Here is a 27233-nt window from a genome sequence, read left to right as displayed (position 1 = left end):
ATTTTGTAGAAAAGCAAAAAAAAAAAACAAAGCAAAAGTTACACCCAAATAAGGCTGTAACTATGACTGGTTAATCTGTTTAACAGCAATGCAATGTCACATTTCTGAATGCTCACAAGAAGGCAGAAGCAAGTATCACTGGATAGGTTTCTTGTTAAAGTTGCACAAAAAGAAAAGTATTTTGGGCCTAGGATGTAGCTCAGTGGTGCCACGCCTGCGTGGCAAGCAAGCTCAAGGACCTGAGTTCAATCCCAGGTGGAGGTGGGCGTGACGGACAACAGACCTTAAGAAAAAGATTTCATTGACCCAACAGATAGCAACAATTCTGTTACTGACAGTAAAAGTTATCCTACACAATAACCCTCCTCTCATGTCCCTCACACCAGCCAGGAAAATTTTCAAAGGTAAATGCAGGTTAATTTATTTTTCTTGATACTTTGTATTTTATTATTTTGTATTACATTACCTACTGTAATCATTTTATATGAATATTGTTGGGCTACGTAATGAATCATCCGAGTTTCCATTATTTCTTCTGGGGAAATTGTCTTTAATATACAAGTGCTTTATATTACAAAGATATTTCTGGAATGAATTATGCTCCCAAACACCAAGGTTTTACTGTAGGATTTACAAATATTTTCTCCCATTGTGTGGACTGCCTTTTCACTCCATTGACTGTGTTCTTGGATGCACAGAAGTTTTAAATGTTGATGTAGTCTAATTAATTTTTTTCTTTTGTTGCTTATGCTCTTGGGTCATAGTCAAGAAATCACTGCCACATGCATGTTGTGTTTACTCTCTTTTGTTCTAAGAGTATTATAGCTTTTAGTGTTAGGTTTAGGTCCTTGGATTCACTTTAATTTTTTGTATACAGTGAAAATATGGGTACATCTATGTTCTTCCGCTTGTAGCCACAAGACTTTTTAGAGATCCAAAATGATTTACTTTTATTTCCTCCACTTCGAGCCAATTGTGACGTTTCCCAGTGACATCTTATGTACTTGGGGTGGTAGCAGGGTGCTGTTGGAGGTGTAGGGAGGACAGCCTCTCTGGGGCAGCAGGAGACAGGGGCCCCACCAGCAGGCAGGCGATGTCCCCTAGCTCAGGAGCTGGGATGCAGTGTCCTGGTGGCTTCTGGCCTGCACGGCTCAGTCAGGACACGGTGGAGAGGGAGTCGGTGCTCAGCTTGGGTGCCCTTGAGGTGCCCTCAGTGGAGATGACAGCTGCCCTCTTCTGCGGCTCACCTTTTTACCACAATTTGGCCCTTCCTGCTTCTGGCTGGTCTGGTTTGGCTTCCATGCTCCTGTGAACCCTTCCCAAAGGTCAGCTGTGCCCAGGACGCATCATCCAGGATGTGCCAGAAGCTGACGGTGGCTTGGCAAGGCCATCACTCACTGGTGAGCAGCTCTCCAGCACCAAAGCAAGCCACCGCTGAGTGATGACACCTGGGTGACAGATGGTGGCACACACTCACCGGGGCCCTCCCTGGTGCCCATGAAGACAGAGGAGCTGCTACTCATGAGCCGGAAGAGGGCAGTGAGACGCCACGCTCTGCCCTCTGCTGCTGTGATAACCGGCACACTGTGTGCTTGAGAGCAGTCAAAAATAGCTGGTTTCTGTACCCAAGGGATGAGGAAGAGTCTTTGCCCTCCCACAGTGTTGAAGATGACAGTTCTGTGGCGACATCACAATCCACAAGGCACAGAAACCACCCCTCCTGAGATGCTGAGGCCTGGCCAAGCTTGCCCTGTCCCCTCCTGCTGGACTCCCTTACCTGCTTCCCCTTGGCCCCATCATCAACTCCCTACTTTTTTTCCAGATACATCCTACATTTTATTTTTTTGTAGAAAATTATAAGTTGATTTCACATCTGTATGGAAATACAAAGGACAAAGAAGAGCAAGCTTGGACAGCTAACGCTAACTACAAGAATTACAATAAAAAACAGTAATCAAAAAAGTTTCTAAATGTCAACAGGAGAAAAGAGAGTCTAGATAAACCAACGCAGCTCTGGGCGCTGACTGTGCTGGGAGAGAGGCTCGTCTTTTCACCAATGGTTGTATCAACTGGAAATCCATATGCAAAACATGAAATTGTCCCCTCCCCAATTCTTCTGTTGAAGCCCTAATCCCTGATTTGAAGGCATCTGAGGCGGGCCTTTGGGAGCTGACCAGATTCAGACAAGGGCATTATGGTGGACCCTCACGGTGGGCTCTGTCCCTGACCCTGCTCTGCATATGACGACACAGGGAGGAAGTGGCCGTCTGCAGGCACAGAAGGGGTACTGGGCAGGAAGAAAGGCCCTCCAGGCCCTGGTCATGGACTTCCCAGCCTCCAGAACTGACAAACTGCTCTTGTTTAAGCCACCGTGTGTGGTATTTTGTTATGACAACCTGAGTCTAGTAAGACAACTTGGGCCTTGCACCAAAATTAACTAAGAAACAAAAACAGATATACATAAAAAACCTAAAACACAATTTTAAGGGGAAAACATAAGAGAAAATGTTATGAACTTGATTAGCCAAAGGTTTCTTAGATTCAATACCAAAAGCATAACCCATAAAAGGAATACTGATAAGTTGAATTTCTAAAAATTAAAACTTCTCTTTGAAAGATTATTAATGAAAGAGCAAAATGACAAGCCACAGATGCAGAAAAGTATTTTCAAAGTCTGTATCTGATAAAGGGTTTGTATCCATAATACATAAATGCTAAAAATTCAAAAATAAGAATACGTACAACAACATAATGGACAAAGGGCTTTGAATAGACACTTTACCAAAGAGAAATAAGTAGCAAAATAGCCCATAAAAGCCCATTAATCAATAGGGAAGTGAAAATTAAAGCTACAATGAGGTACTCTTTTTTTTGTAACTCTTTATATTACTCAGACTTGTTCCTAAAATAGTCAAGCATAATTTTTACAAACATGATAGTTACTTTTAAGTTGTTTTAAATGGATATAGCTATGTAACTAATAAAGGGAAATTCATTTGTTTTCATTAAAAAACATCAAAATACAAAATTTTCTGTAGACATAAAACCTAACCACCAGGGAATGATTCTAAGCCCACGCTGGGTCACTCATCCTTGGCAAGGTGAAGCACCGACCCGACCCCAGCCGCCTAGAGATGGACACACGGCTCCTGCTAGCTCAGAACCACCTGGGGACACGGGAAGCAGCACTGCCACCTCGCCTGCACAGGTGCAGCCCTTGGGGAGGCCAACGCCGGGCCCAGGGTCTGCCATGGGCATGCTCCTGAGTCCACCTGGAGCACATCACCACGGCACAGCACACGGCCCTGTGACAGGAACGCCTGTACGAGGAGGTCTGTCTTCTCACAAGGGAACGACTGCTTCTGCCTGCCCACGGGGGGGCTGACACCCGCAGGGGACAACCCAATCACCTATCTGATGACAGCCACAGCTGCTCAGATCTGAGACAGCAGGTGCTGGCTGCCCCTACGTCTGGTCTCCAACTGCCATGTCCATTGCCACATCCACAGTCTGCCCGTGGCCACGTCCACCCTGTGCCCGCCCTGCTGTCAACACTGCGCATGTCCACAGGTTCCATGGAACATGTCAGGGACACACTGTGGAGACTAAAAGTCCTCTGGGGTTCCAAGCATGCTTCACACCCCACGCTGGCATCCTGAGAGGGAACGGACACCACCTGAACCTGGAATCTCCATGGGGAAGAGGCGAGCCCCTTAGCACACTGTGCAGTCACTGGTATCTGGACACAGAGGAGACACAGGCTGTGTCCAGCAGCACCCAGCCCAGGAACTAACAAGCAGCTTCTCCAGCCGGGACAAACAGCCACGGCTGTCACCCACAGCCACCTGCATCAAGAGCAAACACCTGAGGGCATCACCTGCACAGCCACCCACAACAGGGACAAACAGCCACCGCCATCACTCATGCAGCCGCCCGCATCGAGGACACACAGCCATCACCTGTGTCAGGAGCTGGTCTGGCGCCAGCTGGTTGATCCAGCGTGTGTATCGTGCGGTGGAGTCTGGGGGATCCCTTCTCACTTGGCACCCTATGATCTGTGAAAACAGCAGACAAAGCTTAGCTACCCTCGTGAGAGGTGTGCCACCCCACGTGTGTGTGCAGACAGAGCCTAAAGGAAATCTGTGGGCTCTGGGCTGAGGCAGGTGGGGGGCCTGAGCCCATGGGTGGCTCAGCTCAGGAAGGCAGCATCTACGTCAGCCCCTCTGCCCCGCCTGCCAGCTGCTCAGCGGACCTGAGCCTCAGACCCTTCCTAGACAACAGCCCCATCTCAGCACACACCCTGACGAGTAACTGCCTGTCCCATGTCACCTGGGGTGGCACCACATGGGCTCCCCAGCTTCCTATCACCTCCCACTCTCAATCCTAGCCCGGCTGCCTTGGCCTCAAACACAGCGCCCCCTTGACGTCTCCCCAGAGTCTCAACCGCTGCCCAGCCCTGGCTGCCTGCACCCCACAGACTGGACAAACTGCCCACAGTTCCTGAAAAGTTCAGCACCTCTAAGACTAGGGACGTCAGAGGGGTCCTGCAGACCTTCAGAGGCCTGGGCCGAGCTGGCCCCTGTGGACACCAGGGTTCCCTCAGACACGAGCAGAGGACTCAGGTTGCAGGTGGGCCTCACCGCAGAGGAGCAGACTAAGCTTCTCTGCCTCTGGGACTGACATCAACTGGGGCCAGGCCACTGGTCTGAAGCAAACCGTCTTCACTGTGGAGATGGAGCCCCTCCTCATGGGGCAGGTGGAGGGAATACAGCACCCAGGGTGGAGCCCTCCTCACAAGGTGGGTGATGGTTCTAGGACCACACTCACTGTGAGATGAAGCTGAGTGTGGGTCATGAAGAGGAAAGCTCAGCCACCTTCTCACCCACGCCTGGTGCCAGCGGCTCTTGTTGTGCGCCTGTTACTGGTACTGGTACTGGCCCTAGGCCCCCAGGGCCCCCAGGATACTGTGACAGTGACAGTAGGCCACTCACCCACACTATGGGAGGGGACACAGTGAAGGTTTACCATCACTCCCAAGGGTCCGTCTGTCCAGAGGCCATGGGGCAGGACTGATGCACCCCCTCCCCACAGCAGGGCCACGTCTGTGGGATGCTGGCCCCTGGCTCCTCCCTGGCTGGCCTTTGTACTCCTCAGGTGGAGCATCCCACCCCACTGCCCCCTGCTCCATGCTTCCGTTCCCACAGGGAAGGTCCTTTCTGGCTACCTCAGGGCCCCACAGAGACTCCCGATTCCATCCTGCCCCCATCCAGAACCCATCTCTGCTCCGAATGTTGAGGAAATGAGTGATAAATAGGAATAAATGGAATGACATTCAGAATGTGAAACCCTAAAGGTTCTGCTGTGATTTATACACAACTGTACAATTTATGGAAGCTGTCATCAAGAGTCTTTCTTTCCTCATTAAAGTTTTCTTGAAAATGGCCTTAAAGAAATAATGACCAAGTAGGAGCAGACAGCCAGCATTCATTTCACTCTTCCAGAACAAACTACAAACATAACTGACAAAGCACCAACCAGCAACTGCAGATTAGGGCTCTGCAGGTCACTATCTAAACCCAGTGCCTTGCTACCACCCTTTCCAGGCTGGCCTCACATGTTGGTGCAGCCAAACCACTGAGGCATCCTGAGGCCCAGGGAGCACAGAACCCAAAGACGCTCCACCCACTCCGAGGGTGGGAGGAAGCGTGGCACAAAGTTCTCCATGCACAGTGGACACAGCATCCAGAGAATTAATGAAGTCAGCAAGAAAAGGCACAGCTTCGACCCTCATCTGTAAAGACAGACCTCAGGGCTGTCTGAATTAAGATCAAGACACACTGTCTGCATTTCCCAAGTCCGTGAGCTTTCCTAAACATTAGCCAGCACTCCTCTGGACAGATGCCATGCCTAACGTGGAGAGGGACCGACCTGCTGTTGGGGTGAAAATGGAAGCATCACTCTCTAAACGTCAACATCCCTGACAAGACTCTTCACAAGTGCGGCACATTTTAAACACTCAGAAGTGTCGTCTGCATCCATATGAAGGTCTCTGTGGCTGAGACACGGTGTCTGATGTACATATGGACGCTGACCCAGTTACACAGACAGGCCTGGCCGGGGTCTTCTGCCTTTAACCGTCCAGCCTGGCACAAACGTCAGGACGGGCCACACAGATGGTCAGGGACCGGGTCCCGGTGGGCATGGCTGTCAGGATGGGGCAGAGCACGTTCCTTGTGGTAAGCACAGTCTGAACCCTGAGAAGCGGGTGCACTTGATACCGTGCTATTCTTTCTTGTGACTTCCACATGCAATATCACCATACCCATCAGAGCCACAGCAAGGAGCTCTGGAAATCCCAGATTCTGCCTTTCCCTCATATAAACTGACAGAAATCCATCCAACAGGACTTGTTTCTGTTTTTTTCTCTCTTTTTAAAAAAGGGCCCAGACCCCACTCCAAAAAGAAAAAAAAAGTTTGTGCATCTCATCCCTCTTCTTGCAAGACTGAGAAACCTCTGGAGCTGGAGTAGAAATCCCTGAGTCATCAGTGATGCTATGTGGGCCAGCCCTAGGACCAGGGGACACCACCACCTGGTGTGGACCGTGTCCTGTGGCCCCACAGTGGCATCTGCTATTGCGACACTGTGGGGGTGTTTTCTGACATCTTTCCCAACCAGAAAGGGGGGAGAAATGAGATACTCCATGCCCACAAACTTTAAAAAAGCAACTTCTGGAGTCTGTGGTCACTGACTGCTATGAATACATGTATTTACACATACTTGTGGTTCTAAATTCGGTGGGCACATGAGCCTTTCCAGAATCTTCAGAAAGCTGCAGCACCCTCCTGCCCTCCCTGAAAGGGCTGAACACCCGCCCCCCCAGCCCCCCTGGGGCCTCTCCCCCGACCTCTGCACCCAGGACAGGGGCAGCTGCTGGGGCTCCCCCCACCCCATGCTCCTGGAAGTGGGCCTGCATTCTCTGTACTTCCTGTCTGCTTTTTAACTCCCTGCACATACCACTGCCTACAGCGCCTCCGGGCTGCTGTGGCTGGGCCAGCTCACACTTCTGTCGCGAAACCCCGTTCTCGGGTGGCTGAGGGCTTCCACTGCAAAGCTGAGTACCTACCTGTGTGCTGAAGGGAGGGGCTAGTGGCTCAGAGGCAGCGGGGAGGGCTGGAAAGGGCAGGACAGGAGGCCTGAGGGGCTGTGCACTGAGCTGGACACATCCCCAGCGGCACCACCCTGAGAGCCACATCCCCAGCGGCACCACCCTGAGAGCCACAGAGCAGCTGCAGGGCTGTGCATGTGGCTACCTCAGCTGAAGGGTCCCCAGGTGTAGCCATCCTACCTTCCTACAGCATATTCTAAGGATGTGTTTGCTCTAGTAATATTTAAACAGTATAAGCAATTCCAACTCAAAGAATAAGGGTCTTCAGCATCCAGCCAGGGACAATGGCACACGCATATAATCCCAGCACTCTGGGGAGTGATGGAGGAGGAGGAGTCCAAGTTCAAGGCCAGCCTGGGCAACTTAGTAATTTAGAAAGACTCTTTCCCAGAAACAAAAAGTAAAGGGCTGAGGATATAGCTCAGTGAGAGGGCCCTTGGTTCAATGCTCTACAGCACATACACCAAAAACAGACATCCCACGTAGCCCAGATACTCCCCTGACAAGTCACGGGGAAGAGGGCCACAGCCTATCCTGGGTCAGCAGCTGCACAGGAAAGAACACCCTGCAGTGTTGATTCAAATCTCTGAAACTGTGAGGAGAGCCCCAGTTCCTCCTCCACAGCAGGGTGTGGGGACAGAGGCTGAGACAGCCTCCCAGGGATCAGGGCTGTCAGACAACACTGAAGCCTGGACGATGAGCAGGAGGCATGGCTCTGAACAGGAGGCCTAAGCTGGCTGAGTGAGGGGCACCACAGCTCTCAGATGTCTTCATGTTGAGAGCTCAGCTTCTATTCAACCAGCTCTTTCACAGCCACGTTAAAGTGACAGGTGCTGTCCAAAATGAGAAGCATGCTCTTCTTCAAGGAAGACCTCTCCATGCTTACTTAGAGAGCTGCCACCACAATCCCTTTCTGGACACACATTCTTTTTACCCTAAGGAAACCCCACTTCAAGAGCTGCACTGCCACTTCAGCAAGGCAGTCCCGGCCCAGCAGGTGTGGCACTTACACTGGTCGGGTGCCCCTGGGCGGCCTGGTGCTGCAGCCTCACTCTCTGCGGCATCATCACATCGTCCTGCGGAAAAAGCACATTTTAAACTCACATAGAGCAACTCCCGCCAGCAGGAAGGAGGAGGTGGGCAGCCCCGTAGCAGAGCAGGGTGGGAGGCCAGACAGGAAGAGTGAGGCCTAACTGGGCTCCTCGGTGAGCACTGAGGAGAAGGATGCGGACACGCTGCAGGGAGAAGCAGCAACACCTGAGGTTAAGGTGTTCACCCAGACAGGTGCCGCGGAGCGAGGGGGACAGACGAGTGCTGTGGAAGTCTAACTGCTCGGCCGTGTCTGAGCGCATAAAGCCAAGGCGCGCCAGGCACTCAGGGCTCTACGTCAGAGGGAGACAAGAGCTCCCCTGGCCCCCAGGTTTTAACCTGATTCTGTGTCTCCTTACTTTTCATCCTCATTACCCCTTGGTCAGGCTGAGCTCTAGGCTGGTTCCTGCAGAGCAGAACCTCTGGTCACCGGGGAAAGGACCTGCTCCACAATGGCCAGAATGGCCAGAAAACAAAATTCCTGTGTGACTGAGGAGGTGCAGCCACGAGGACACCCCTGGACACTCACAGGAGGGCACCACTGCTCTGAGAGCTGGCAGGCGTCATCCAGGGAAGCTGGGGTGCAGTTTCACCCGTGGGGACAAAGCCCCACCTACGTGAGACACACCCAGGGACGTTCACAGAGCACTGCTGTAGCAGAGTACCCTGGGATTTATAAATCCAGACCCAAAACAAGTCACGCTCTTTACGATGCGTCACGCACACGCTACTACTTTCAATATCCATTCGGTGTTGAACTTTATTATGGCTGCTCACAATGTCAATAAACTCCACAGACCCAACAGTGCATGAAGAGTAAGGACATAAGAACACACAGCATTCGGTACTCACCTATTTAAATTCGAAACCAAGCAAGATTAACCATATTATTTCTTAATTTTTTTTTTGTAGTACTGGAGGCTGACCAGGGCCTTTATGCCAAGCTTACATTCCCAGCCTTTTAAAAATCTGTTGTTGTTGAGATAGGGTCTCATTAAGCTGCTCAGGCTGGACTCAAATTTGCCATTCTCCTGCTTCAGACTCCTGAGGGGGTGGGATTAAAGACAGTCTTGCCAGCTTCCCTACCATTCTGAGCAGCTGGCTTTGATGGAATGGTGGAAAGGCCTTTTGAAGGCTCTGTTCCAGCATCAGTTGGGCACCAACACCTTGAAGGGGTGGGGCAAGGTTCTCCAGGAGGTGCTGACTGCTCTTAATCAATACAGTGCTTGGTCTATAGCGGGGATTCACAAGCCCAGGAATCGAAGGGTTTCTACCCTTTGAGTGGGAGAGACTCACTCACCATTACCCTCAGTGACCCACTAGCAAAGGCTCTGCTTCCTGTTCCCATGACCCCGCTCTGCTGGCCTAAGGTCTTAGTTCCAGAGGGGCAATGCTTTCACCAGGAGATGCAACAGCCCCAGTGGGCTGGAGGTTAAGATTCCACTTGCTGCTCTGGGCCCTTTAGGCCGCTGAGTCCATCAGCTAAGAGGGGATTTAGGGTACTGGTAAGGTAACAGATCCAGACCACAAACAGAAAACAGAAAACTCCACAGTGGAGGCAAGGAAGAGACGTCTGGAATTCAGGACATCTCTTAGTGTTACCAAGCCCTAGGATTCAGATCAACAGGAAGTTAGAACTATCCAATACTGGCAGGACTACAAATGGCCCAGAACTTTGGGAATGAAGACCTGGGTCACCTCACAAGGTGAAGACCCATGTCCTGCTGAGATGCTTGCTAAAGATAAAGGACATAGGATGGGCAGTAGAAGGAGCTGCTTATAAATACCAGCTCTGACTGCCCAACCAGTTAGAGAAACAAGGATCACAATGTCACGAGTACTTCCTCCCATTTCATTATGAATGCATCGTGGGTACATACACAGATAGCAAACAAAAGTCTTTGTCTTCTTACTCCTTTATCATGTAACATGAGATTGACTTTATTTCAGCTTTAAGTATTATTAATGTCAGATCTTAGTATTTAAGTTATAGGACACTCAAGAAGAATGAGCATCACTGAAGGACTTTATCTCCTCTCCTGAGGAAAAGACTTCAGCTGTATGCGGGATAGCTACATCATGCTGAGTGGAGCTACAACTGTGTTACTGTCTTTATTTGGAGATTAAGTATGCTTTACGGAAATACAAGTGAATGACAGGTTGGGAAGAGGTGGACTTGTGATGGTTAATTTTGTTTGACGGGGTCCGGGGCACCCAGATATCTGAATGGGATGTTTCCAGAAGAGTTTAGCATTTGAACCAGTGGACTAAGTAAAGAAGGTCACCCTCCCCAATAAGGCGGGGCTTCATCCAATCCTTGAAGGCCCTAATAGAATCAAGGGGTAAAGTAAGGCAGACTCACTCTCTCTGCCTGAGTTGGGACATCTAACTATTGCTCCCCTCAGACAGTGGTATTCCTAGTACTGGGGACTTCAGACTTGGACTGGTACTGACACTATTAGTTCCCCTGGTTCTCAAGCCTTTACATTTGGGCTGGAACTTGCACTATTGGCTTTCCTGGGCTTCCAGCTTACAGACAGCAGAACACAAGGCTACCCAGCCTCCGTATCATGAGGGTCAATCACTCACAATACATCTCTCTCTATATATCTGCATATCTCTTATTGGTTGTGCTTCTTTGGGGAGTCCTGACTAATACACACAAGATTAACCAAACCTCCAATTTTACTGTTCAAGGATCTATGCAAAAAGCTTAATCACTTGGTATTCTCCAGCTCTCAAAAGGCCATAGAGCACTCAAATATGATTACATCACTTCTACTAGAATCATCTCCCCTCAGAAAGTCTAAACAAAGTCAGCAACTGCAAGACCAGAGAACAAAAAGGGCATTAACCCAATCACTGGCCAAAGTGCCAAGAGACTAAGGATGACGTGGTGAGCAAAACACTGAAGTCACAAAATGAGCACTGGAGCAGGTACCAAACTCTTTTAGAAAGTATGAAGATTCTGTGGACTACAAATAAGCTTTCTCCTGAGGTCACTTTGAAAGGAAAAAACTTGCTAAAGGCAAGAACGAAAAGGTCTTTACTGCACATGAAAGTGAGGGGAGAATTTAACAACAAGTCCAGTTGTGTCTGCCAGGGGCTGTGATCCCACTGTCTTCAAGGGCGGCTCTCCCTGCCCCAGTGCCCTTCCTTCTGCACTGAGCAAGGTCCCCAGAGCTCACAGCTGGTGCCAACGTCAGGAGCGGGTTCACAAGACAGCTGGCACTGGAAACACCAAGCAGAGGAGACAGGCAGGGCTGCCAAGCAGGAACTACAAAAGCAAAGTGCATTTCTATCAGGTGCTCAGGCCATGGGGTAGCTCGAGATGGTCTCTCCCCACGACGTGAAGGGGGTTCAGAACCTCATTACTGGCTTGCCCTAATGTGTGCAAAATTCCAAGATATAGCTTAAACTGCACATGGAAGACCACAAGAAAAAGCTCCTGGCAGCCTAGGGAAGGAATCTGACGCATTATAAAAAGAGCACTGACTTGAATGAAACATTCCCTTTCTGATATAAAAAAAAAAAGTCTGCAGGAAAAGGCAGTGCCAGTCACGCAAGTGAGAATTTAGAGACACCAGGAGCTTCTACTGAAGTAGCTCTGGGCAACGGCCTGGGGGAAGAGGGCCCAGGGGCCAGGCACCACTCCTGGCAGAGCTCCTACAATGGGAAAAAGCAAGTGAGAATAAACAGCAAAAGGGCAAGCACAGATCTAACCATCCAAAACTAACCCTAAACGTTAGGAAATTCAATACTTCACCTATGGCCAACACTGTGCCCAAAACCACACCCACCTGCACGTTGCTTGGAGACCTGAAGGTTCCTGTGAACAGGGTGGATGGGACATGGTAGCCACCCATATGGCCCCTGCAGGAGAGCTGAGGCAGCTACACGGTCAGAAAAACAGACATTTCACATGGAAAGAAGGCTCGGTCCATCAGAAGATGTTACAGTAATAACTGTCCCTAACAACAGGCCAAAAGAACCCGTTAAAAAAGATCTGTGAAGGAAAAATGGACAGAACTGGAGAAATAGACAATTCAACAATAAAAGCTGGAGACCTGACTACTCCACTATCAAAAAAAGATGAAATAATAGCTGGGCATGGTGGCGCACGCCTGTGATCCCAGCACTCGGGAGGCTGAGGCAGGAGGATCACCTCAAGCTCGAGGCCAGCCTGGGCTACATAACGAGCTCAAGGCCAGCCTGAACTACATAGTGAGACCCTGCCTCAAAAAACAAAACAAAAAAAGAGACTGAAAACCTGCAAAGACACAGGAGACTGTACACTGCTGACAACTGATAGACAACAGTATCTCCACGACAGCCAATCGGCACAGTGGAGCACGAGCCTTCTGACGTGCACACGCACACACGCACACACCACACACACTTCAGAGAAAGATGCTGGGCCGAGACAAGCTTTGATAAAGGGACGAGGACCATGGCCACATGGGTGTATTCTCTGAACACAACAAAAGCAAGTTACAAGTCCAAACAGGGTACTTAGGCAACCTACCACCAATATGTGGAAATAACACACAGAGAACTACAGGGTTGAAAAAGAAACTGTAAGGGAGTAAGAAAATATTGTGAACTCAATAAAAGTGACATCATGCACAGTGAATAGGCTATGGCTCCAGCAGTGCTTAAAAGGAAAACTGTATAGCTATAAATGCCTATATTAAACCTATGAGCATAACACTGGGTTTCACAAACATATCCTTTACTTTTCTACTGTACATTTTTACTTCAGCATAATAGTAGCCAGTTGTGCATCTCAGTGCCTTTCCCTGAGGGATACAGGAAGGAATCTTCGTGTTTACCCACCTGGACAATGAATGGCAAGGTGTGTGTACATGTGCAAAAGTGTCAAACCAGAATTTTCACCCACATGATGCTCCATGTAACAGGTTTTGCATATGTTTACCTGAGCATCACAGAGGGTATAATATAACCACATGGCTCTAGGATTTGTTTTTTTAAAAAGGTTTCTTTTTATTTTTCAAAGAAGTAGCCCAATTCAGTACAATGGCACACGAAAAACCAGATTTGCAAGTTTTAGAGGAGGTCAAAAGTGAATCATTAGATTACTCATGCATGGATGATGAAGATGATCCATAATGGTAAAATACATGTTTTCATAACAGAAGAGTGATGTGGCTGTATGAAGATGATGATGATGATGATGACTTTGACATTGGCCATGTGAGCCTAAGTTCCTATGACAGTGAAATAGAGTAAGAATCAATTAATACAGACACAGGGAATACAGACCTCCTTGATTCAGATGATGAAGAAAACAGCAATGTGAGTGCGCATATTTGACTAGTCAAAATGCTACAAAATGGTCACACAACCAAATGGAATGATCCAGTGTTAGAACTAGGTCTGAAAATATAGTGAGGATCTTGGTAGGGGTGAAATCTATTGGACAGAATGCCAGCACTGCCATTCAATGTTGGAAACTGTAACAAATGAAATGCTACAAGATGTTGTGAAATACAAAAAGATTGAAATACAAGTAAAATGTTCTGCATGCACCAAAAGCCATATTAAAAAATGTTTTTATTATGACACCTCACTAGCTGAACTGAAAGCATTCATAGGTCTGCTGTACTTAGCAGGAATTTCTGATGGCAATCACAGGAATATAAAACACAGAAAAGTGCTGGGTCAAAATATGGCACATAAATTTATGCCCTTCTAGATGTGAAGACATGCTTTCAATTTAGAAATTTATCCTAGAACTCAGCCATCGGCTCCTTATTCTATAGTAATAAACCAAATGATGTTGTGAACAGACTTGCTGCTCCCATCTCCCAAGCTAATCGGAATGTGATACTTGACAACTGGTTTACCAGTTTCCAATCGATGTTACATTTGCAAATAGAGCACAAGTTGACCAGCGGAGGAACTGTATGGAGGAACAAAGCAGAAATTCCAAATGAAATGTAATTTCAAAACAGAGAAATGAATAGTACAATCTTTGGATTTCAGAAAGATTTACACTGGCCTCATACATGGCAAAGAGAAACAAACTGGTACTGCTGATGTCAACATTCCACCATGATGGAAATATTAATAGAGAAACCTCGAAAAACAGAAGCCTGAGTTAGAAACTTTCTACAACAAAACCAAAGGTGGAGTAGATGTTGTTGACGAGTTATGCAGCAACTATAATGTCACTTGAAACAAAAAGCATTGGCCAATGGTTGTGTTTTACCTGATCCTAAACGTTTGTGGAAAAATAGTCTCATAGTTTACAAAGAAAACAACAAGTGCAAAATACCACAGATAAATATTCTTAGAGGATTGGGACTGGAACTCATGAGCAATCATTTACAGCAGAGGAAAAACAAAATGTTTCTGACCAGGGAACTACGCAAAAAAATTGTGCAGTATGCTGGTGAGCTAACAGGCAAACAGGCAGGAAGAGCATTCCAAAGACCTACTATGACAACAGAAAAACCAAAAAGATGTCAACTGTGCCCTATAAGGACAGAAAACAAGACATACCTGCTATTAATACAACCGATACTTATCTACTGAACATGCACTTTTCATGTGTGAAGGCTGCTGTGGGTGTATCAGTTGAAGCAAAGATGATTTTTGTTATAGAGTTCTATTGGTATTTTCATTGTAGTTCACATAGGTTTTTATTTCTGATGTTCTTTTAAATTTTGTAAGCAAGTACACAGCTGATGTGAAAAGGTTGATGTCTATTCTAACACTCATTACATATTTGATTTTACTTTATTGATATCTTATTTTCTTATTATTTAGGTGTGATAACTGAAGTAAAGATTTTTTTGTAGAGTGCTATTGGTTTTTTTCATTGTAGTTCATTTAGGAATTTATTTCTGATGTTATCTTTTAGGTTTTGAAGCAAATACACAGCTGATGTGAAAATGTTGATGTTTATTTTAAACATGTAATACATAATTTAATGCTTAATTTCATTGATATTTTATGTTCCTGTTAATTACACATTGTATAATACAATAAGAACCTCCTGACAAAACAGCAAGACCAGTAAGATGTCAAGTCCTACAAAAAGGCCAGGAAAGCAAAACACATGTGCTATCAGTATAAGTGATACACATGTATGGAACGTGCTGTTGTCATGTGTGAGACTGCCTTAGATGTGATAATAACAGATTTTTTTCTGTAGAGTGCTATTGGTATTTTCATTGTAGTTTATATAGGAATTTATTTCTGTTCTTTTTTAGACTTTTTATACCAAAAAATAGTTGATGTTGAAATTTCTGATGCTTTTTTTAAAAACATTAAAAATGCAATACTTTATTTTTGTGATTATTTTTCTGTTACACATTCATTGTTTAATATAACAAAACTCATATTAAAATTAATAATTCATCAGTAGACATATTCTAAAGAATAAATGTGGGTTTGGCATATTTCATTTTCTATGATTTTATGACAAAAAATGTGTTACATTTTGTAAGAAAAAAAATCTTAAGTAGCAAAACAAAAACCAGCAAACAAAACCCAAAGTAAGGAGAAGGAAGAAAATAATAAAGATTAGGATAGAAATCAATAAAACAAAAAACAGAAAAAGAATAGAGAAAGTCAATGAAACCAATGGCTGGTTCACTGAAGAATCAAGACTTTAACCATACTGGAGACAGCAAACTTTTTTATGAAGGCCAAACAGCAAACACACCAGCATCTGTGGGCCTCATACGGTTTCTGCCATTTATTGACCTCTGAGTTTTATCCTGTTTTCACACTCTAAAAACAGAAAGTCCATTCTTAGCTTGGCCTGCAGTCCCCTGAGCTAGACAGACCCAGAAAGAGAGAAGACACAAAGAACAAAAGCCAAGATGAAAATGAGGCAGTGGTCCTGACCGTACAGTGATGACCAAGGCTACCGAGAACATGGTGACCAGAGCAGCAGCATGTGAGGCAGTCCAGAGGAAACACAAGCTCTTAGGAAGACACAAGTTACTGAAATAAACCAAAGAAGAAATGTGGTCTGAGCAGGTCTATAAAAAGTAAAAATAATAATTAATTAAAAATCTTCCACAACAAAAAGAGCCTGAGCCCAGACAGCGTCAGTGGTGAATTTTACCAACTATTTGAGGAAATAACTCTTCATCTTCACAGTTTCCCAGAATATCAGTCAGCTTTCTGTCACTGTAACAAACACTGAGATGTAAAACTTAAGAAGAAGAAAGGTTTATCTTGGCTCAAGTTTGGAGGTTTTAGTCTACGATCAATCTGTTGTTGGTCTGGCCTGTAGGAAGGCAGCACATCATGGTCTAAGAGCTCAGCTCATGGTCAGGTGAGGGTGGGGACAGAAGAGGAGGAGTGGGGCCCTCCACATCCCCTTCCAGGGCCTGCCCTTGTGACCAAAAGGCTAAACACTTGGCCCTCCTAATGCCAACTTCCAGTAGCCACACTGAGGAGACCAAATCTCCGAAAAACGGGCTGTGAGGCAACTTCCAGATCCAAACTACAGACCCCAAAATGGAAGAGGTGGGAAGACTATCCAACTTGCTCTATGAAGCTAGTGTTTGGAGCCAAAGCCAGACAAACAGACCATAGGAAAAGAAAGCAGCAGAACAAGGTCTTACGTAAATACAGACGAAAGAATCCTCAACACACTAAACAGCAAACCAAATATGGCAACATACTGAGGCGATATTATGCTATGGCCAAGTGGGATTTATCACAGGAACTATGGTTGCTTTAACATCTAAAAACCAATTAATATCACATAGTTTATTGACAAAAAAAAAAAGGAAAATCACTACACAAAGAACTCAATGTGAAAAGCATTTCAAAAAATCAAATGGTCATTCATGATTAAAATTCTCAACAAAGTAGGAGTATAAGGAAGGTCCTCACCTTAGTAAAGGCATCTACAATAACCCTATATTAGCTTTGTTTTCATTTTTACTTTTCAGAGACAGAGTCTTGCTATGTTATCCAGGCTGGCTTCAAACTCCTGGGCTCAAGGGATCCTCCTGCTTCAGCCTCCCAAGTGTCTGAGACCACAGGCATATGCTACAAGGATAGCTGCCCTCGTATCTGTTGTACATCACTGTACAGGGGTTCTGGTCAGTGCTACCAGGCAAGAAAGGGAAATAAAAGGAACTAGAGTTGAAAGAAAAATTAAAAATCATCTCAACTTGCAGACAGTATGATTTTGTATGTTGAAAATCCCAAGGAACCCACAAAAACAATGACTATAACTAATAAACCTAACAAATTCACCAAGGCCACAGATGATAAAGATACAAAAATCAACTGTATTTCATATATTAGCACTGAACAGTCTGAAAATAACATGAAGAAACTAATATTTTCATAGTGGCATCAAAAGAATAAAATATTGAAGTATAAAATATGTCAAAACAAGTACAAGGCTTGTACACTGCAAACCACAAAATACTGAAGTCCGTGACATCGCATGATTGCTGGATGAAAGGGCTGAGTGGCCACAGCTGATGCTGCTGTGCAGACAGAGTGAACCAGCCCTGGACAGGGTTCCTTAGCAAGAGCAGGGGCAGCGGGAAACCTGTCCAGGGATCTGAGCCAGCCCACTTCACAGAGGATTGAGGGAGGTGCACAGCTGCATGGAGCCTGCACTGGCTATGGCCAGCGGGATTCCTTGCTCGGGGGAGGCTCTGGGTAGGGATGCTCAATGGGCTGTGCCGGCACTGGGGGTGACCACAGGATTTGCATTGAGGTTTTAACACATCTCTCTTTGCTTCAACTCCCTTTGTAATTAAATTTAGGCAGCTCAGAAATTTTTCCTAACCAAAATACTGCTGAAAGAAGTTAAAGATCTATATAAAGAGAGAGACTTTCAATATGCATTCCTCAGAAGATGCAGTATTACTGATAGAAATTCTTCACAAGTTAAAAGGTAAACTAATTCTCAACTCAACTTTTTTTTTTTTGCAGGAACTGAAAAAGTGATCCTAAAATTCATATGGAAACACAAAAGACCCAGAGTAGCCAAAATACTGTTTAGAAAAGATGGAAGATTTACACATTGTAATTTCACAAAGCTACAGTACTGTGAGAGATAAAAACCTCGATCATTAACATAGAGTTAAGAGTAGAGAAATAAACCGTTCAATTTCAGTGAACTGATTTCAACCCTACATGCAAGAGTAGATTGGACCCAGGTCCTCTGCACTAAGCTATATCCCCAGCCCTTTTTTATTTTTTATTTTGAGATGAGTCTTGCTAAGTTGCTAAGTTGTCCTGGCTGCACTAGAACTTTCAACCCTCTGGTCTCGGCCTCCCAGAGTGCTGGGATTACAGGTATGCATCTCCAGCTCAGCCAAATATTCTTAGCACTGGATCTACGATGGTATCATCACCATCACGGCACAGTCTAAGCAAACAAATATCCTTCCAACAAAGGCAGCTCCTGCAACTCCACATCCATATGGGAATTGTTTTTGATCTCAAACTCCTATGACTGGCAGAGATAATTTCTTCAGAGTTTGTAGATCCAAACACAAAAGTAAAATCCCAACAGATTTCATAAATAGAGAAAAGCACACACATGAAGAACAGGCAGATTGGACTGTAGGAAACTGAACTTTGATCTGTCCAAGACTCCCATTAAAAGAGCAAAGTGAGCCACAGGATGAGAGGGGCCATCTGGAATTCGTGCAGCCCAAAACACACAAATAATTTCCTACTGATGAAAGAGAGAGACAACATTATATAAAAAATGAGCAAGGACTGTGAACAGGAAGTACAAAAACCGTATTTCCCAGTGTCCGATATGCAGCCTCATCAGGCAGCAAGAAACCACATTTGAAACCACAGCAAGGTGCCGCCAGGAGCCGCAACACAAGGCAAACCTGCGCGCTGTGAGGGGCGGCGCTGTACCGCTCCCACACGCGACCTCGGTGAACTCCACCAGCTTTCACCAGCTCACGTGTGACGTCGGCGGACACAAAGGAACGCAGCGAATCACATGAGGATCAAAGCGAGAGAAAAGCGGCTCGCCACTGCCGCTGGAAAGACCCCAGCAGCAGACCATGCCGGGGCTTGCAGCTGCACACCGTGCTCTGACGACGTGCGCCTTGTTTGGAACTCACTTCTGTTAGACTTAAATAAAACGAGTAATTCCAGGTGGGGAGTTTAGACCGAATTACAAAAGGGAAAAGTCAATGAAGCTTCTGAAATATACAAGAACATCTTAAAGGACTTAAAGTAGGAAAAAACATCTCAAGAAGAAAATGAAAAGAACTGAAGAGACAAAGGAAGAGGAAAGATTAATAAAATGAAGAAAATTAAGAATTTTATTCATCAACAGGCACCTTCCAGAGAGTGAGAAGGCAAGTCACCGGGAGAAGGGGCACAGATACAAAAACATCTGTTTGTTCTCACTACAAAAAGTCCAAACCCAGGCAAAACTATCACCTGTGTGCAGGATAAAATTTAATATGGGGGGAGATAAAAACGGTCATCGGACAGGCAACAGCTGGCTCTGGAATGGGCTGTCCACAAGGGTCTGCCGGTGACAGCTGGTTATGCCACACGTTCTTCTCTATACGTGTTTCTCTTCACCAAGAAAACGATGAAACAAACCAGGAATCTGAATGCGACCAAGTTGTCTCCAGGGTCCCTGCTGCCAAACACTGTCCTTGAAGGCCTTGGTCAGTACAGTAGCCCAGAAGAGGAAAGCACACAGACTGGCAACAAAGAGGCAGAGGTCCTTATTTACAAGTGACTTGGCCATTCATAGCAAAGACTGAAGAATATCTAGAAACTCTAGTAGGACATGTGAATTTTGCATATTTATAGCAATAAAACTGGGACATGATTTTTTTAATACCACTTTCCAATAGCACCAAACCTCACAAAATACTTAGGGCTCTATTTTGTTAGATTTCTGTAAGATCTGTACCCTTAAAAGCTCCTAAGCATTCCCAAGAGAGATGCAGGGAGGCTTAATAAATGAGATGCATACCATGTTGGTGGATTCGAAAATGAAATATTGTTAAGATCCTAAATGGATCTATAGATTTAATGCAATCTCAATAAGAAGCCAGCCAGGCTTGATTTAAAAATTTTTAAAAAGTCAAGTGACTAAAAAAAACCAAAAAACAAAAAACAAAACCAAAATAACCACTGAAAGGGAAGAACAAAGTCGGGGTCTATAACACTTGATTCAAGACTTATGGTAAACCACACAGCAGTGTTACCACTGCAGCCAATGCAGCACTCCAGGTGGTGCAGAACTGGCATAAAGCAGGCATGAAGAGCAACAGGACGAAACGAGGAACAGATCTACACTTTCTTTTGGTTAACTGATTTTCAATGAGAGGATCGAGGCAATTAAACGGAGAAAGGACGGGAATGTGAAACCGGGTGTCACGTGGGACACACTGCTCTCATCCCTGCCTCACACTACAATCAAAAGTTAACTTGAAATGGATCACAGATTTAAACACACAAGATAAAACTACAAAGCTTTCAGGAGAAAGTAGAGAAGAAAATTGTGGGGTCCACAAAGGTATCTTAGGCTCTTAAATGGGACATGAAAAGCACAAATCTTAAAAGGAAAAATCAAGGGCCGGGGATTTAGCTCAGTGGTTCCGTTGCCTGCCTTGCAAGCACAAGGTCCTGAGTTCAATCCCCGGTACAAAAAAAAGGAAAAATCAAGCTGTAATCCCAGTACTTGGGAGGCTGAGGCAGGAGGATCGCCATGAGTTTGAGGCCAGCCTGGGCTACATAGTGAGTTCAAGGCCAGCCTGCACTACATAGCAAGATTCTGTCTCAAAAAAAACAAAACCAAAAAATGAACATAATGGACTTTATCAAAACCAAAAAAAACTTCTGTTCCTCAAAACACTAAGAAAGTGAAGAATATATAAAGACAAATCAGACTGGAAGAATGAATTTGTATACAAAAATATTTTTTATTAAAAAAATCTTAAAACTTAGGCTGGTGATTTAGCTCCATGGCACTGCACCTGCCTTGTAAGTGCAAGGTCCTGAGTTTGTTCCCCAGTACCAAAAACAAAACAAAACAAAAACAAACTCAACAGTAAGAATACTAACAACTTCAAAAAGCAGTCAAAGATGAAAAGAGAATTCACACTGGAAGGTGCAGGAGCAATGAGCATCCAACGTGGTCATCTGACATCATCAGGGACACTGAAGCAAGTGAGATGCAGGACAGCACGCTGCAGGGCTCCTGTGACAGACTGCGTGTCCGGCATGACAGCCTCCGGGAGAAGAAGCGGGGGGAGGTGGATGGGCCTCTTGGGAGAGGAGCGTCCATGGCCCACAGGGTTCACCCATGACTCACACAAACACCACAGCAACCTTCACTCACAGCAGCAAGGCCGGCCAGGTGCCTGCCAACAGGCGCTGCACTCCACACACGCTGGAACACACCACTGGGCAGTAGAGGTGCTACTGAACCAGCAGCAACACAGACCAGACCCCAAACATCAGGCAGAGTACACATGGGGAGTTCACACACATGAAAATCCTGCTCCAGAAAGAAAGCACATCCGGAGCTGCTGCCAGGGTCATTTTCCCACAAATGACTCAAATCTATCCTTTACAGCAGAGTAGGACTCCATTGTCTACCACATTTTCTTTATCCATTCATCTTTTGATAGATATATAGGCCACCACCAAGATTTAGCTATTATGAGTTGTGCTACTATAAATATGGGTATGCATGTGTCACTGCAATATGTTGTCTAACTCTTTTGGGAAGATACTTAGAATGGGGGACTGCTTGGTTAAATGGGATTTCTAGCTTTAGTTTTTTGAGGAATCTCTATACTGACTTCCATAGTGACTGTACTAATTTACATTCCCATCAACACTGTAAAAGGGTTCCTTTTTCCCCACAGCCTCACCAGCATTTGTTATTCAATTTCTTGATAATAGCCACTCTAGATTAAGATGAAATCTCAGTATTTTTTAAACTGGGATTTCTGTAATGGCCAGCAATGTCGAACACTTTTTCATGTATAGTATCACAGTTTATGAACTTGATTCTTTCCAAATTCTGGTCTAAAACTGAGTTGGATGAGAACCAAATCAAATTCAATGGTCAGGTTCAATGCTGACTTTACAGGACAATTTGATTTGGTTCTCATCTAGTTCAGTATGCAACCAGAATCCCAGAGAGAACTGTTTGTGAACTGAGGTACCACTGTATGTACTGGCCTACTGTAGTGTCTATTCATTTCAGCTGCCCATTTTTTTTAATTGGGTATTTTATTTTGGGGAGGTCTAGTTTTTGAGTTCATTCTATATTCTAGACATTAATCTTCTATCTGAAGTGCACCCGGCAAAAATTTTTCCCATTCTGTAGGTTGTCTCTTTGTTGTTTCCTCTGCTGTGTAGAAGCTTTTTAATTTGACATGATCTCATTTATTGATTCCTGATGTTATCTTTGTTTTTGTTTTTTTGGTACTGAGGATGAACTCGGGACCTTGAGCTTGCGAGGCAGGTGCTGTCCTGATGTTATTTCTTGTGCCATTGGGGTTCTGTTCAGAAAGTCCTTACCTACACCTAGGTCTCCAAGAGTTTTACCTATTTAGATTCCAGCAGGTAAAGTTGTAATATTTAGATCTTTGATCCATTGTAATTTTCCTTTAGTATATGGTGAGAAATAAGATCTAGATTCAATCTTCTGGATGTGTGTAGCTACCTTCCCTCCAGCACATGTTCTGGCCCTTTTGTCAAAAAGCAGATGGCTGAATGTGTCTAGGGGAGTAGAGAGAGGAATTCCCTTTAACTGAAGAGAGAACAAGAAGAATCCTTTGTGACCAGGAAGATTCCAACACGAAGAACAACAAACAAAGGAGCCAGAATTGGAGCATTCCTCAGCTGGTGCCACCAGCACCTGGGGCCAGCTCCCGCTTACTGCAGGTACCAGGGACCTGCCCCACGTCATCCTACTGGTGTATGAAGAGCCCCTTTGCCAGGGAGATGCAAAGCCATCTCTCGTCAGGACTCAGCTGACTGCTGCCCACTTTACCTTAGTCCCCAGCATGTCCACCCTTTGCTGGGTCTCTCACCAGTGGGGTCTGGGCCTCACAACTCTTCCTGGTCCTTATGCAACTCCCCTCTCCCACTGCCAGTAGAATCAACCCAGCGCCACCCACACCGAGACTGGCCACACAGCTGCCAGGAGTGTTCGCCACCAGTGTCCTGTGGGCCCACGATGGCTTGGTACACACTCTTGGGCCTAGGCAGTGAGTATGGCACTTGCGTTGGTGCCCCAGGCTACTGCAAGAAAGGCACAGGTATTTCTGAATAATCACCCTTTGATTTTTCTTCTTGAGCAAGAGGCAAGGTTTCTCTCCCCTCCTCAGGCTCCTCTCTGGATTCTATGCCTGGCCAGCAGCCTGGCCTCTTGCCCTATCTTCTTCAGCGAGCAATTTATTTAGACACTGCTGCTCCAAGACTTTCAAAGTGTTAGTGACACCCACACATCCCACATTGGGGGCATGTACTGCAGCTTCTCAGTCAATAAATGTCAGGGTGAGCCTCCTGCGAACATCTGACCAGCTCTGAGCTGGGTCCTGGGATGCAGAGAGAGAGAGGCAGCATCTCTGCTCTCATCAAGCCCAGTTTAGAGGGGCAGAGGCCCAGTCACACAGAGAGACAGGGAAATGGTGCAAGCTGCAAGTCTCCCTGAGGATAGTTAGAAACAGCACTGCCCACAAAACAAACAAAAAACAAGATTAGGGCTGGGCGTGGTAACCCACACCTGTGATTCCAGCACTCGGGAGGCAGAGGCAGAAGGACTGCCAAAAGTTTGAGGCCACCCTGGGCTACAGGGTAAGTTCAAGGACAGCTTAAAACTGCATAGCAAGACCGTCTCAAAAAACAAAACAAAACAAAACAAAACACAACACAGCGCTGCCTGGAGATCCAGACCACGCATACCCGCAGTGGGCCCAGAATCCTGCACTCTCTGCAAGTTCCATCCCTGGTCAGTGAGTTTTGGAACCAGTGCTCTGCAGGGACAGCTGAACAAATGCCAGGGTCATCTCCCTTCCCTAGGCCTTGAAATGAAAACATCTGCAAAAATAAAAGCACTCAAAGCTCACCAATGTCTGGGCCATTAGTCCCTTTTAAAAAAATCAGCTTTAGTGGCATTCAGTGGGAGCAATGGCAGGCCAAGAGTAACACATTAAGGTGCTAAGGGAAGAAAGGGTAAAAAGGTGCTTCACATGCAGGCACCTTCAGAAAGTGCTGGGCGCCTGTCCTGCTGAGACTTCTCAAGGCACATACAGCTCCTTGCTGGACTACTTTCTTGTTTTCCTGTGTATAAGGAAAACCTTTCTGAAAAACTTAAGGAGTATTTCTTGGGAAGAATAGAAATGTAGGCATCTACACAGATGGGTCTTTGTACACTCTGCAATGGTCCAGGGGGAAGAGCATTTGGTTCTCCTGTGCCCGGGGTGCCATCTTCTGTGGTCAGCATGACTCAAACCTTTTTGAAGTCACATGGCCCCACCCCTAAGACCAGTTTTGGATCTCAAACACAGCCCATGATTTCTCTCAGGAAAGAAAAGTGTGAATACAATGGGAAGGAAGGAGGTGGTAGGGCTGGTATGGGTGGGCTGCTGGCTCCTTCCACCTAGGAGGACACCTGCAGCCAGCTTCCATGTGAACAAGCTCAAACACAGCTCACACCATCAGGTAGGAAGGCAACGAGGGAACGTACTGTACAGAGGCACTGATCCACAGTCAAGTAGCTGATACATGATTAAAACGATCCTCTGCAGGAGACGTTAGTCAACGGAAGAGGAATGCTTACCACCATACACTCTTTTAGTATATGTGCTGCCGAAGCAAACACAACCACCATACACTCTTGAAGACAAGGGAAATACGACTTTTTAAAATCCGGCAAAGTACCTTTAACTTAAAAACAACTAAAGTCTACCTAAGTTACAGGCACAGTCTCACAAAAGTAGTTCCCTGCACACCACTAACTACAGGGCAGGAAAAGTGACTCAGGGAGCCAACAGCAAACATCTGCAATGATGACAGAGATGCGATGCGAACTCTGTCTCCACACTCCTGTCCCCTGGTTTTTCTCCCACTCCACACGTCTTAGGGGCCTCCACTCACAGCTGGCTGTGAGCAGCTGTTTCCAGCCGGGCCCTGCCGAGCAGCCCAAAGCTCTGGGGGAAGCACAGCTGGAGAAGCAGCCACACAGACATGGCTCCTCTTGCTGCCACCACACTGCTCCCAAATGCAGCAGCTCTGAAACCACTGCCTGGTGTCACGGGCCCTGCATAGCAGATTTCTTCCTTCTGTTCTCTATTTCTTCTTCATTTATGTGTGTGTGTGTGTGTGTGTGTGTGTGTGTGTGTGTGTGGCGGGAAGTACTGGGGATTAAACCCAGGGCCTTCACACTGAGCTGTATCCTCAGCCCCTTAGAATAAAAAAAATTTTTTTTTGGAGACTGGGTCTTGCTAAATTGCTTAGCCTGAGCTGGATATTGCAATCTTCTTGCCTCAGCCTCCCAAAGTGCTGAGATTACAGGTGTGTGCTACCACACCTAGCTTCTACTTTTTCTAAATAATCATAAGCAAAGATGGACAAGTATAGAAATCAGATGACATGTGGCAGAGATACTCCCTCACCCAGCTCTCCACACCTGCATTTACTGTTTCCGGTTTTTGGTTTTTTTGGTACCGGGAATCGAACTTGGGACCCTGTGCTTGCAAGGCAGGCAGTAGAACCACTAAGCTAAATCCCTGGACCCGCCACACTTTTGTTATCAATACAGAGAAAACAGCATTACGCAGAAATCTCAGTAGCTAGCCGGCCCTCTGGTCAAAGGCTCTGTTCTCAGACCACCCAAGACAAAGCTGAGCTGTGTTCTGTTCCTAGCACCTGTGTGAAGGAGGCGTGTCTCTTCCATCTGTCCCCATATTCACACCTCCTCACACCTGCTGTGACAAGCTGGATGGAAACAGAAACAGAAACCACTAAATAGTTAGATCAGCCCATGCTAGCAGTTGGGCAAAATATTTATTAGCAAAAGAGGCTGAAATTCCTTAGTTCTTAATGGTTATTTAACAGATCATCGTTCCCAACTGGTTCTAAGCAGTGATTCTTTTATCACACTAATATGCTGCTGGCAGGCAGTGTAGAGGGACCACCTGACATGGGGCTGCTGTCCATCTGTCCTAGAGACCATGGTTAAAGGGCAGGGGACACAAAGGTTCAAGACGGCCCACCCCTGGACACAGAGCTCCCAGTCTGTCCAGCAGCACAGTGGTGCTGCTGCTGGTATCTGGACTCGGGACGCAGGGGCCCAGTCCCTGCAGCTGAAGCATTTTTAGGGTCACAAAGAGATGGGCCACTAGCACCACCTTCTCCAATAGCTATAGCTGGGAGCCACTGGCCTACTCTGTCAGTCACAGACACCGAAACACCTGTATGCTGTCCTTGGGCCAATCAAAGAGAGAAAAGACCAACAGATCACTGGGTTCCTACAGGACAAGGAGGAAGATGGCACTCACACCAGCAAGGAGGTCCTTCCTGCCAGTTAACACAGCCACTGGGCTATGTGGCTGTTTCCAGACTGGGGCTCCCAGGAACTTCAACATCAGCTGCCTGTTGGACGTGGTGCTGTCTTGTTTTCATGCATGGTTTCTTAAACTAGAGATCAAGTTCCCTCGGAGATGAGGGATGAGGAGGGAAGCAGGAGGCCATGGCCCACGAACCCTGGGGGACCCTCGCTTTGGTTCTCTGGTCTGCTTCGTCCCCAGCTGCTTCTCTGCACCTACTCCAGCCCCGGCTCAGGGCACCTGCTACAGAGGAGAGGTGCCCCAGGGCTAAGAGCAGCTGGGCATGGGTCTCCTAGGCATGATCTCCTCAGGGAGGTGCACTTGGGGCTCCAGGTGGGGTCAGCAGAGCACATCCCAGCTGCCATGACAGGACAAGGTGCAACCTCAGTGCCCAGCAGGGCTCCTA

The 27233-nt window shown here is 46.3% G+C and overlaps 1 protein-coding gene across 17 annotated transcripts in view; it reads right to left on the bottom strand.

The window, feature by feature from the left end:
- The window catches only part of Qtgal (queuosine-tRNA galactosyltransferase), an 88833-nt gene that overhangs the window by 44074 nt on the left and 17526 nt on the right, over positions 1–27233 (bottom strand). For 11 of the 17 annotated variants that reach the window (XM_087208232.1, XM_013078117.3, XM_021241306.2 and 8 more), the window contains 2 exons: positions 8177–8242; positions 3960–4055 (listed from right to left, as the gene is read on the bottom strand). The exons of 2 other annotated variants lie outside the window; for them this stretch is intronic. In XM_087208232.1, the coding sequence (XP_087064358.1) occupies positions 3960–4055; positions 8177–8242 (162 nt within the window). The remainder of the gene's footprint in view (positions 1–3959; positions 4056–8176; positions 8243–27233) is intronic. 4 more of the 17 variants (XM_087208233.1, XM_021241304.2, XM_087208237.1 and 1 more) reach the window with 1 other exon arrangement.

Source organism: Heterocephalus glaber, unplaced genomic scaffold, assembly GCF_053883595.1.
Source record: "Heterocephalus glaber isolate CG9 unplaced genomic scaffold, H.glaber_assembly_v1.0 deba00000937, whole genome shotgun sequence".
NCBI lineage: Eukaryota > Metazoa > Chordata > Mammalia > Rodentia > Bathyergidae > Heterocephalus > Heterocephalus glaber.
Note: the sequence above shows the minus strand (reverse complement) of the source record. Positions and strands in the feature narration are given on the sequence as shown.